General features: G+C 46.5%; 2 protein-coding genes across 3 annotated transcripts; both read left to right on the forward strand.

Moving 5' to 3' along the window:
- Positions 1 to 2,514: 2,514 nt before the first annotated feature.
- LOC109740140 (serine/threonine-protein kinase 52) lies at positions 2,515 to 6,751 on the forward strand. Of its 2 annotated transcripts, none has more exons than XM_020299178.4 (6): positions 2,515 to 3,104; positions 4,342 to 4,463; positions 5,258 to 5,454; positions 5,561 to 5,735; positions 5,998 to 6,132; positions 6,238 to 6,751. In XM_020299178.4, exons 1-6 carry the CDS (start codon positions 2,789 to 2,791, stop codon positions 6,445 to 6,447), a joined length of 1,155 nt encoding a protein of 384 aa, XP_020154767.1. In that variant the 5' UTR covers positions 2,515 to 2,788; the 3' UTR covers positions 6,448 to 6,751. The 2 variants fall into 2 exon arrangements, with proteins under 2 accessions (XP_020154767.1, XP_020154768.1); XM_020299179.4 differs by having other exon boundaries at positions 2,517 to 3,089.
- Positions 6,752 to 9,149: 2,398 nt separating this feature from the next.
- On the forward strand, positions 9,150 to 12,825 carry LOC109740133 (uncharacterized). Its single transcript, XM_020299166.4, has 8 exons — positions 9,150 to 9,596; positions 10,787 to 10,911; positions 11,033 to 11,070; positions 11,206 to 11,316; positions 11,406 to 11,485; positions 11,826 to 11,862; positions 12,274 to 12,315; positions 12,402 to 12,825. The coding sequence occupies exons 1-8, from the start codon at positions 9,336 to 9,338 to the stop codon at positions 12,479 to 12,481; spliced, it is 774 nt and encodes a 257-aa protein (XP_020154755.1). The 5' UTR covers positions 9,150 to 9,335; the 3' UTR covers positions 12,482 to 12,825.
- Positions 12,826 to 12,850: the final 25 nt, after the last annotated feature.

The following is a 12,850-nucleotide window of genomic DNA, read 5'->3' on the forward strand; positions in this document are numbered from 1 at the left end:
TTTTGACCTAGAAAAAAATAAAGAGAGGACTTTCGGGACGAAGCGCCGCCGCCTCGAGGCGGAACTTGGGCAGGAGCACTTTTGCCCTCCGGCGGAGCGATTCCGTCGGGGGGAACTTCCCTCCCGTAGGGGGAAATCATCGTCCTCATCATCACCAACAACTCTCCCATCTTGGGGAGGACAATCTCATCAACATCTTCAACAACACCATCTCATCTCAAACCCTAGTTCATCTCTTGTGTTCAATCTTGTTACCGGAACTATAGATTGGTGCTTGTGGGTGACTAGTAGTGTTGATTACATCTTGTAGTTGATTACTATATGGTTTATTTGGTGGAAGATTATATGTTCAGATCCAATATACTATTTAATATTCCTCTGATCATGAGCATGTTTATCATTTGTGAGTAGTTACTTTTGTTCTTGAGGTCACGGGAGAAATCATGTTGCAAGTAATCATGTGAATTTGATATGTGTTCGATATTTTGATAGTATGTATGTTGTGATTCCCTTAGTGGTGTCATGTGAACGTCGACTACATGACACTTCACCATATTTGGGCCTAAGGGAATGCATTGTGGAGTAGCAATTAGATGGTGGGTTACGAGAGTGATAGAAACTTAAACCCCAGTTTATGCGCTATTCCATAAGGGACCGAGTGGATCCAAAAGTTTAATGATATGGTTAGAATTTATTCTTAATACTTTTCTCGTAGTTGCGGATGTTTGCGGGAGGGTTAATCATAAGTAGGAGGTTTGTTCAAGTAAGAACAACACCCAAGCACCGGTCCACCCACATATCAAAAAAGTAGCGAACACAAATCAAACCAACATGATGAAAGAGACTAGATGAAATTTCCGTGTACCCTCAAGAATGCTTTGCTTATCATAAGAGACCGTTTTGGCCTGTCCTTTGCCTCAAAAGGATTGGGCTACCTTGCCGCACTTTTGTTACTATTATCGTTACTTGCTCGTTACAAATTATCTTACTATCAAACTACTTCGCTACTTACAATTTCAGCACTTGCAGACACTACCTTACTGAAAACTACTTGTCATTTTCTTCTGCTCCTCGTTGGGTTCGACACTCTTACTTATCGAAAAGAGCTACAATTGATCCCCTATACTTGTGGGTCATCATCGTCCAGTGGAAACCACTTCCAGATCAAAATATGGGAGTGGGTGTGGCTAGAGGACCCCTGCAAAATGTTCTACGCAGTTTTACTCTTAATCCTGATAGAATGGCGAGACATGATCTAGTAAACTAGGAAAGTCTATAACTCAAAGAAACCATCCATGGAGGAAAACAAAGGAGGGTGGAGAAGATGGGTTCAGTACCGGAGGAGGAGCCCATCTTCGAAGAAATCCACGGATGGGTAAGGCTCCATGGCGCGAGAAGGCACCGAAGAGGCTAGAGGCGATGATGGCGACTCTTGAGGCGTCCAGGGGTGAGGGGGAGCAATTGAGTGGGAATGAATCCTACCCCCCCCCCCCGCCCCACCTTTTAGGGGCTAAGAACTGCACACCCCGTGTGCACGGGCTAAAGTGCTCGTGTGCACGGGGTCCCGTGCGCACTAGAGAGTCCGTGGGCATGGGGGCCCGTGTGCACGAGCCTGTGGGCACGGGGTATCCAGAGGGTTTTGACAGACAAATATGCCTTGAGTCACGATTGAGTGTAAACCCTTATCTCTACCCTATAAAAGACTCAGTTGGTGATGATGATGTGTCTGCCATTTCTGACCATTAGATCTGCATCTAACGGCTGTGTGGTAAGTTGTGGCATTTTTGCAACAATAGCTCACTTCTCCGCTCCAATTTGCAGAAAACCCCTTATTATCTTATATGCAACCGCATCCCTCCCTCACCTCATCAAAACAGCCTGAGAAATATATTTTGAGTGAAAAGTAATATATTTTTAGTGGTATATATGTATATCAAAACAAGAGTGTTTTCTTTCAAGTTTGTGAACAAGTACTATTCTACTTTGGCATTTTTGCAACAATAGCTCACTTCTCCGCTCCAATTTGCAGAAAACCCCTTATTATCTTATATGCAACCGCATCCCTCCCTCACCTCATCAAAACAGCCTGAGAAATATATTTTGAGTGAAAAGTAATATATTTTTAGTGGTATATATGTATATCAAAACAAGAGTGTTTTCTTTCAAGTTTGTGAACAAGTACTATTCTACTTTGGATCCGTTGCAACGCACAGGCACATTGCTAGTCAAGTCTCAAATACATTCTCATCTCACTTTGATTCGTCCATTTTGCATCATGTTTTGCGCCGGACAGGGATTCATAGAGAGAAGGCGCTCGGGGCTAGGGTTTTACCTCCGGAGCCACCCGCGCAATCGGCCAAGGAGGAAGAGGGGAAACTAGTATCTTTGAAGAAAGTTTTTTCATGAAGGCTTTCACTAAAAAAATACTCCTCTGTAAAGAAATATAAGAATGTTTAGATCACTACTTTAATAATAAATGCTTTTATATTTTCTTACGGAGGGAGTACATGCCCCAAGGACTTCAGGTGGGTTCCACGACACGAGTCCTCTCCTCCTCACTCGCTGCTGGTCACTTCCCCCGTGCCTGCCTACTTCCATGCGCTCACATGGAGCCTCGCGCAGGAATACGAGCCACCTCTGCCTCGCCATCACCTAGTCTATAGCACAGCCACCATAGTCCACAGACTGCTCCTCGCCGCGGCATCCGTACCACCAGACGCCTTCCACGCCCACCCATACGATCGCCGCAACCTCGCCGCGTGCCCGACTCCTCGGGCGTGCTCCAAGCATGAGGCTTCCAGGCGCAGGCGGCGGCGGGAGCGGGGACGCGGGGTTCGTGCGGGCGGACCAGATCGACCTCAAGAGCCTCGACGAGCAACTGGAGCGCCACCTCAGCCGCCAGGAGCGGGACGCGGCCCCGGCGCAGCCAGGGAGCCGCCGAGGCGGGTCCGCGAGGCTGGGGGAGCCGCAGCCAGCGCCGCAGCAGCGCCGGCGCCGCGAGGACTGGGAGGTTGACCCCGCCAAGCTCGTCATCAAAGGCGTCATTGCCCGCGGCACCTTCGGCACCGTCCACCGCGGCGTCTATGACGGTCAGGACGTTGCCGGTATCGTACCATCTCAACTTCACATTTGCGCGTACACTACTTGCCAATTTCAGTGCCCGTAAGCTGCTCGATGAAATTACAGTGCCACTTAGTGTTGGCCGCGTTAGATACTTGTTGTTTCTGATCCATCATTCGTTTTGCAAGTTCCTGGTAAACATTGCTTCTTTATTTTCTTCTCCGTACTCGATTTTTTTGGCCTAGGATGCAGAATGCAGAATGAGTTGATCGATCGACGGCAATGCCATTTACTTTTCCGAGTTATTTTCGCCGGTCATGTCACCAGTGCGTTTCCTTGTCAGCAAATTGCTAAAGTTGATGCCTCTGCTTTCCTGGATTCCACGGTGTGTTCCGTGACTTGGGGTTGCTAAGTCCGCCTTTTCTGTGTAACCTTCCTCATGTGATTCGAACCAACCAACTTAAAGTTTTAGTAGGCATGATTCATGTGTTAGCCTTATGATGAGCCCCTGGAAGTTGGAGATAACAAATCAGAACAGCTGGTCCTTTAGGCAAAAAGGTTGCAACTTGCAACGGACCTGGTACTTTCCAGGGACCAGGAATTGAGAAGCATCTGAGCCAGAACGTCTGGTTTTGCACTCTCTCACCAGGCATAATCACATGACACGGGACGAAGCAAATGCAAAATGCTTGCCTGTCCACAACTTTATCACCTACTGCATTGTGCCACCAGGACATTCAGTTCAGTCTGTTGCAAAAACAATAAAATCCTCATTTAGCTTCATAAAATGCATTTACTAACTCATTGAAGTTATTGACTTGCTCGTTTTGCCCTTTTTCTACTGCATTTTAAGTTTATTTTTGCTGAAACCAGTGAATAATTTGTCAGTTATCACATTCCATGGCTGGCTCAGACATTTGAATCTGCCATTGTCTTTCATTTGCATGTTAAGCACTTAAAGTGGAATCTCTTTGATTTGGTTTTCCACACCACACATGAAGCTGTAGCTGGTATTGATATACTCTTTAAAGATTTTTTTTAAATTTTCTGTAAAGAGTTGCTGTTCAGCATGACAGCCAATACTCTTCTCAATGCACTGACCGCATTTTGTTCATGAATAATGCGTCACCTTTGGTCCTTAGCAACTGCTAATCTACTATTTGAGATTTGAATTTCGCTAGTATAGCAGTACACATTGCCTGCCATGTCTCAATATGTGCAAAACTAAACTTACTACTGCAACTTTCATTTTGAAAATAACTATTTAACTCTGTGTTCCAGTGAAGTTGCTTGACTGGGGGGAGGATGGTCATAGATCAGAACAAGAAATTACCGCACTAAGATCAGCATTTGCACAAGAGGTCGCTGTGTGGCATAAGCTTGATCATCCAAATGTTACGAAGGTAGGCTTTGGCTGAAGAAGTCCTCTTCCCGCCCTTTCAAATTTCATAGGTAAATTTTGCTGATAAAGTTCACATCAAATCAATTTGCATCCATGTTTGTTTCATAAAACAATGACTGCAAGGTCACATGCTGAAAGTGTTCTTCAATATGATCCAGCATAACCACATGGGCAACCTTGTTTTAACATGCACGATCCACATACTACAGCAATATGCTGAATTATGTGGCCAGTTATCCCTTTGGCGTCGCTTATGTTCCCTTTTTTTGGTGATGGGCTTATGTTCCCATGGCTAGCTAGATATGCGTCATCATAATGATAAGTAGTTGACTATTGCTAGCTATTTTATGCTCTTAGTTGTCATATAATTCCCGTAAAAGAAGTTCCATAATTTATTCAAGGCATGACATCATTATCAAAGTTTACATGCTTTTCTCTTCATGACATCATTATTCCCGTAAAAGAAGTTCCATAATTTTTCTCTTCTTGACCCTACACAGAACATTAGAACCTTTGTATAATCCGAATATTAATTGACTTTCTCAACAGTAGTGAAAATTTTGGTTTAGGGTTTGATGTGCTCCTATTTTGGTGTGTAGCATATGATACCATGGAAATATGGTAAGCATTCTATATTAAAAAAAACTATAGGAGGCTCCAAATTTGCAATATATCCATCTCATTGTGGATTATAAAGAGGTGTTATAGAGACTTTTATATATTCACTTTGCGAGTGTAGATTTATTATACTTGTCAACTGGCTGTCCTAACAATATGTTGAACTTGAACTGACAGTTTATTGGGGCTATAATGGGTGCAAGAGATCTAAATGTACAGACAGAACATGGGCATCTTGGCATGCCGAGTAATATTTGCTGCGTTGTTGTTGAGTACCTTGCTGGTGGTGCACTGAAAAATTTCCTGATAAAAAATAGGAGAAGGAAGCTAGCCTTTAAAGTTGTGGTCCAACTAGCCCTTGACCTTGCCAGGGGGTAAGTAATTGTTTGGTTTTGTTCTTCTTGGTCGTTTTCTGCGAAGTTCTTCCATTATGTCCCTTCAGTTTGGGAAGATCTCATTGCTACCTTTATGTTTGAATAGATTAAGCTATCTTCACTCAGAGAAGATAGTGCATCGTGATGTGAAGACTGAAAATATGCTTCTCGACAAAACAAGAACCGTGAAAATTGCTGATTTTGGGGTTGCTCGAGTCGAGGCTTCAAACCCTAGCGACATGACGGGTGAAACAGGCACACTTGGTTACATGGCACCTGAGGTACTAACCATCTGGAGATATTACCGTATTTATTAGACCAAAGTATCAAAATATTTTTAAGTTGGGCCGTGTTGCATTTCCTTGTTTCGCTTTTGGAGCAATGGGTAGTACTACCTCCTCCGATATTAGTTTTCGCTGAAATGGATGTATCTAAATGTATTTCAATGATACATCTGTTTGAGCGACTGCTAATACGGGGACGGAGGGAGCGTGCTAGTGGCATCATGTTGGCTTATAAATGCCGGCATCTATCTATGTGCAGGTCCTGAATGGTCATCCTTACAACAGGAAATGCGATGTTTATAGCTTTGGGATCTGCTTATGGGAGATATACTGCTGCGACATGCCATATCCTGACCTCAGCTTCTCAGAAGTAACTTCTGCCGTTGTCCGCCAGGTCAAAAATGTTTCCTTCCCTTGTGGCGTTGCCAGGCTCTTGTTTCTGACGCCTTCTGAACCACTGAAAACATAACATAATACAAAAAGCATCGTTGGTGTGCAGAACCTGAGGCCGGAGATACCGCGGTGCTGTCCGAGCGCTTTGGCGAACGTGATGAAACGGTGCTGGGACGCGAACCCCGACAAGCGGCCTGAGATGGCCGAGGTGGTGGCCATGATAGAGGCCATCGACACGTCCAAGGGCGGCGGCATGATCCCGATAGACCAGTCGCAGGGGTGCTTCGCCTGCTTCCGTCAGTACCGAGGCCCCTGACGGTCTGGTCTGACGGCGTCACCTGGTGATCTAGAATCTTAGTGTAATTCTCCTTAACTAATCACGTCGGTTATGGCTAATGTAGTAAATGCCCGCTTCATCTCATCATTGTATGTATGCCTTGTGCGAACCCTAATGCCTGGCATGCCCTAGGATCAAGCTCGGAGTTTAGTATGAGTCTGACAGGGGGGCAGGTCACAGGTGGTCTTACGGTCTCATGGTCTGAAGCGGACACTCTGTACTATTGCAGTTTATATATGTTTAATTGCAGAATGTGAATAAAGAACATATTCCCCGTTTGGAATGCAACTTGTTTTACCAACCGAGCATACCTCAGATGAGCTCTCGGCTCCTTCTAAGTGTTCATGTAAACGTCTGTGTTGTATTGGGCGTGTTTGGTAACCTGAACCGATTTTTGCCCCCTAACATATGTGTTTGTCTGCATCCTTCCCAGCCTGGCTGCGAAGAAACACACGCACGGTGGTGTTTGGTTGCGGGCTTGTCTAGGCAGATGCAAAGTGTGTGATGTTTGGTTACATGCAATACATGTTTGGTTATATAGATAAAATAGGCAGCATGAACTCATAAGCCGGAGTCTTAAACGCATAGTTAAACGATAAAACAGTCGCGGCAAAGCCTGAAACATCCTATGCAAAAGTCTTAGGTGCAAAGATAACATTTTAGGCATCCATGGCAAAGGCCTCCTTGTGCTTCTTGCACTTGGTCACCACCTCGACATCGTCGTTGTTGAAGACGATCATCTTCAGGGTATTGGGAGTCGCCAGCTTGATGGTGACGAGGTACCTGATCTTGATCCGGTGAACAGTGGTGAAGGGGGCCCAACCCTTGTCAAACATGTGCTTGTTGTTGATCATCCAGACCGTCACCCTCCAGGCGTAACCGGTGTTCGTCATCAGTTTGAATTCCTCTAGGACGTGGATGAAGTGATTGGTGAACTCAAGTTACATGGGCAGGCACTCCAATCTGGGTGCAAGGATGATCTTGCAAAAGTGGGTTGGGCCGGCGTCCTCATGGAAATGGTCGTAGTTTCTCGGCCGCTTGGGGGCGCTGCTGAGCTCCACCACAGCCTTGCTCTTCTTGTCAGCCACAACCACCTCCTTGCCCTTAGAGTTCCCTAGAACAGCCTGGTCGATCTGCATTATGAACATGATGAATGAAGGTCAATGGAGGGACAAAATGCATACGAGCAAAATCATTGAAGGTACGCGGAATTTTTTGAACAAAATTATCAGCATTCATTCATCCCACCCACCTACCTCGAAGCCCCTATTTATTCACCGCCACACTCCACTACCTCTTCCAACTATCCCCCCCCCTCTCTCTCTGTCTGTGTGTTTGTCTTCTACCGTCTCCTCTTCCACGACTCTCTCTCTTTCTCTCTCTCTCTCCATCCATCACCATGAACCCCCATCCCCAACCCCTTCTCTAACAGCATTGGATGGAGGGCATTCCTCCTTGGGTGCTCGCTCGGTGACTACACCAAGTTCGCGAAGACCATGGAGGCGTGTTCTCAATTCAAGAGCATTGACGAGATGCATAAATTATGTTGTTGAAGAAGATGAAAATGAAGTTAAAGAGGTTGTATCCTAACCCAACCAAAGGCGCTATATCAGTGGGCATACTACGGTAGGCGATGGATGAGGTCGAGTTGACCGATCCAAGTCAGAGAGCCAGATAGGCCAAGTACAGGCTTGCCAGGGCTCCTCATGACCAATTGGATGTCATGGTGGCATTGACCACCATCGTTCTGGAGGACGAGGAGGAGGAGGAGATGGTGGATGCTGCCAGTGACGAACTGGTCGAGCCTCGGGAAGCTGACAATGCGAAAACGGTGGAGATGGTTATCACGGCGCCTCAGCCATACGGCCATACCCTGTCCTTGGAGGTCGACGATTACAGGCCTCAACCTCAAGGCCACCGCCGCTCCCAGCTCCTTGAGGCTCGTTGTGGCTAGGATGTAGTGCTTGTTGGGATGGATGTCAATGGATGTAAGCTCGATTTACCAACCCCCCCCCCCCCCCTCCCCCGGTAAAAATCTTACGCAATCCCGTTCAAACTGCTCAAATCCCAAATTGAGTATGCCTAACTCTAGAGCCAGATCAAACCCAAGAGGTAGATTGGATGCCTAGTGTGCGATGCTTAAATCAAATGCGGACATGATAAATCGATTTCATCGGGAGCAGAGCGCTTACCGCCATTGACGAATGCCTGCAGGTAAAGTGATGAGGCCGGGGCTTACCATCTAGATCTTTGCTCCGATGCTCGCCCTCCAGATCTTGTGCTCGCCGCCATTGATGTGAGAGTGGAGAGAGAGGAGAGTGAGCGATGAGAAAAGGATGAGAGGAGTTATGGCGGAATTTTGAGGAGTAACGTGACGTCTCGAGCATAGCTCCTCGCGTGCAACCTCCGACGCCTACGTGTCTTGAGTTGCATCGCTCAAGCCTGACATGGAGAAACGACCGATTCGAGACAATCAAACGAATCACAACTGCATCGCGCGGCGCCGGCTTGAACCTAATGCAGGTTACCAAATGTTTTTGAAATCAAAATCAAAAGAATGAAAAAAAACGCAACTTGCCTTTTCCAATTCTGCACAGCTGTTGTGGATGTTTTGCGATGCATGCAACCGAGCCAGGGGTAGGTATGAGTGACAACACGGACGGCTGGATGATGACGAGGGGCAAGGTTGGTTCGAGAGCGTGGGCGTCCGATTCGACTCGACGTCTGCTGTCTGCCCTGTTCCACAGAAGCAGGAGGGGCGAGCAAAGGACGGCACAAGAGGAGACGGAAAGCAAAGCCGCCGCCGCCCGCCGATTCCTCCGCCTTTTCCACTGATCCCCTCCAACCCAGCGACCGCGCTCCCTCCTATGGCCGTAAGCTCGCGGTTACCCGCCCCTCCCGCGCGCGGCCTCCTCCGCCGCTCGCCGCCGCGTATCCTCCCTCCGAGGCGCCTCGCTTGTGGTGCCCGCGCCGTCTCCGGGAGCCCTGGACCAGGCGGATCGCCCGTGCCCAGGCGGCCGCCGGCGCCGGTGGACGCCGCGGCAGTCGCTCCGCCCTCGCCGGCGTCCTCCGCAGCGTCGTCCGCCGCCTCGGCCATCGATTTCCTCACTCTCTGCCATAGCCTCAAGGTAAATCACGCCATGCTTGCTCCTTCCTTTGCTGGCCTTACGTGGTGTACCATCAGACTAGTGATACTCCTAGGTCCTGGCAAAGGAGTAAATAATTTTGATATAGCTTTGCTAACTTGAGCTAAATACCGGGGAGCTCACAAAAACTATACTCGATCCGAACAGGGCTTCGTATATGCAAGTTTTGAAACGATCAATTCGTATGGTGAATTGGTGATTCATGACGTCTCACTATGGCTGCTCAGCTCACATGTCTAAGTATATGATGTGTAGTGCATGAACATGGACTCCGTCTTCAGTTCATGCCTTCATGCCCCCATGCTTATGATGCGAGATTCTCCAGCAGATCACCTATCCACTACATAAAAGCTCTCAATAATCGATTATTTCTTCCTCCAACAGATCCCCTATATGGCTGCCAATGCCTAAAAAAATTAGGCGGCCAACTAAAAACCAGGCCCAACCTCCTACATGTAGGGATGCCCCCTCCCACCCTCTATCCTTCTGTGTTTATTCTTGGTGGGCTGAATTTTCAGCCCCTAGGGGCTGAGGGCCATTGCTGCCTCTCGCTGCGCGCTGCCTTCCCCAACTGTCTGCCACCACCGGAGCTCCGTCCACCGCTGCACCATCCCCTCCTCACCCCTGCCACCTGTTTCTCCAGCGCGCGCCGCCTTCTGTCCCCTCTGCACAGCCACCACCTATCTGTACTGTGTGCGCTGCCGTCCCGTGCCCGCTGCTGGAGCTACTTTGTGTGCTGCCATGGCTCCCCGTCCCCACGTTGCCTCCCCTCCGCGTGGGCCGAGCTCGGTTGCTGCAAGTGGCAACACAGCTGGTTCGAGCTGCAGCGCTGTTGCACGAGCTCCAGAGCATCCCGAAGGTAGGGCAGTGCAAGGCGATGGACAACCGGAAGGTGGGGCAGGGCACCGCTGATGGAGTGGGTAGGAAAAATAATAATTGGCCCACTGACATGTTAGTGTGTATACACAAACGAGGGGTGTGTTTTATTAGGTACTAGTCTGTTGGAGGAGGTGCACAAAAAAGGCTTTGCCTGAACAGAAGGAGCCCCAACGTGAATTTTTAGAAGGGGGGGGGGGGGGGGGGGGTGTTTAGGGATCTGCTGGAGATGGTATCCATCATATTGCACTATTCTGAGGTTTATTTGGTTGTTCCTTGTTCCGCTCTTACCACAGACCACTAAAAGGAAAGGCTGGATAAATCACAGCATCAAGGGTCCGGAGTCTATTGCTGATCACATGTATCGTATGGCCCTGATGGCTTTGATCGCTGATGACCTACCTGCTGTAAATCGAGAAAGGTTAAGTTTTCTATGTTTCCCCTTTTTACTATTGATATTAAAGTGGCATTTTTAGGTGCCATTTTCATTACTCATTACTACTCTACCTGCTGCTGAAGGAACATTTATTTTGCTGTAACAGGTGTATCAAAATAGCTATCGTTCACGACATTGCTGAAGGTAGGTCAATAAACATATCTATATTTACTTGTTGATTCTGTGTGCTGTCCTTCACCTGCTCTTTTGTTAGCATCTTTCAGTTTTCAACCAAGTGCTTTTCAACTATTCATACCTTATACCTTATTTTATTAACAGCTATTGTTGGCGACATCACTCCATCTGACGGCATACCTAAAGCAGAAAAAAGCAGGCGTGAACAAGAAGCTCTAAATGAAATGTGTGAAGTTCTTGGTGGTGGATCAACAGGTATGTCTCCATTTGTGACGAGAATTTTCAGTTCTTAAATGAATGTTCGATAACATTATGTTAACATAATTGAATTTACTGTTTTCTAGCTGAGGAAATTAAGGGGCTGTGGGAAGAATACGAAAACAACTCCTCTGTTGAAGCCAATCTCGTAAAGGATTTTGATAAAGTAAGCCTGCCATTATTTTCTTAACTTCATACTTTGTTCATAAATATTGGTTCTGCTTTCCTTTACACGTGTCATCTAATTTGTATCATATATATCAGGGTTATCATTTGTTGTTGCCATGCAAGTTTCTTTAGTTTGGGTTTCCTTCCAGACATGCGAAGTTCTGGCACTTGAAAGCATTTAAGTTTGTTAACGGATTAATAATAATACTCCAAAAGTTTTATCTCATGCAAACATGTTCATGTGTATCGTTATGGTTTACTCTGATGCACATTCTGTTTTGTTTTTATGTTCTGTTTGGTCCAGCTGATTTCACCTGTTGCTACTTTTTTTGTTTCAGGTGGAAATGATTCTTCAAGCGTTAGAGTATGAGAAGGGTATTAACTTCTGCCATAGTTGATTTGTCTACATTCAAAGAATGAGTCACTTGCTAATTTTAAATAATTTCCCCATATACGAACTCTGGCACGGTGTGCATTGGTTCCTTATTCTGAAATAACCTGCCCTTATCAATAATATGCGTCTAAATCATCATGTTCTTATTGCATCTTTGTGATCCTTTGATATTGATAATAGTAATGTCTAGCGAAACTCATGTATACCTGGCTTCGGCAAGAACATAGTTGGAATCTGTTGCTACCTTGTTGACAATAACAGGAAACTACTTGATTCATACGGCCAAACTTGTTTTTGCTTCCAGCAGTGTGCAGTGTATCAATCCTGCGTGCATATGTTGCCATCTTCCTCTTCTGCATTTATGCTGACTCTGCACATCTTGAAAATTGCAGAGCATGGAAAAGTGCTAGATGAGTTCTTTCTCTCTACTGCTGGTAATGTGATTGATCAACCGTATAGACCATAAAAAGTTGAAATTGCTTCCTTTTGCTAAATATACTTTCCAAACATGTTATTGCAGGCAAGTTCCAGACAGAGATTGGCAAGAGCTGGGCTGCTGAAGTGAATTCAAGGAGAAGCAATGGATGTGGACAGAACTAGGGGTAACTTGATGTTTGGTGCTGGATATAGCCTCTATGAAATTTTCATGTTGGGGTGGTGTGGCGGATCTCAGACTCCAGATTCAAGCCCACTTCGAGGCAAACATAACCAATTTGCCTCAGCTATCAGGTGTTGCCATGCAAGTTGACAAAACTCGGGGATCTAAATTTGGTTAAGAGCTCAGTGGGCTGAATATGCACTGAGACTAGTAGTATGTAGTGTACTAAGCAGTTTTTATGTATGCTGTTGGTTAGGAACTTAGATCCAGGGAACACGTTGTTTTTGTTGAGTCAGGAAATAAAAAGGCTGGGGCCGTTCTCGACTGCCACCTTCCTTCGGTCGAAGTTGGTCTCTCTTATTGCTCTGTGC

Source organism: Aegilops tauschii, chromosome 3, assembly GCF_002575655.3.
Source record: "Aegilops tauschii subsp. strangulata cultivar AL8/78 chromosome 3, Aet v6.0, whole genome shotgun sequence".
In the NCBI taxonomy this organism is placed as follows: domain Eukaryota; kingdom Viridiplantae; phylum Streptophyta; class Magnoliopsida; order Poales; family Poaceae; genus Aegilops; species Aegilops tauschii.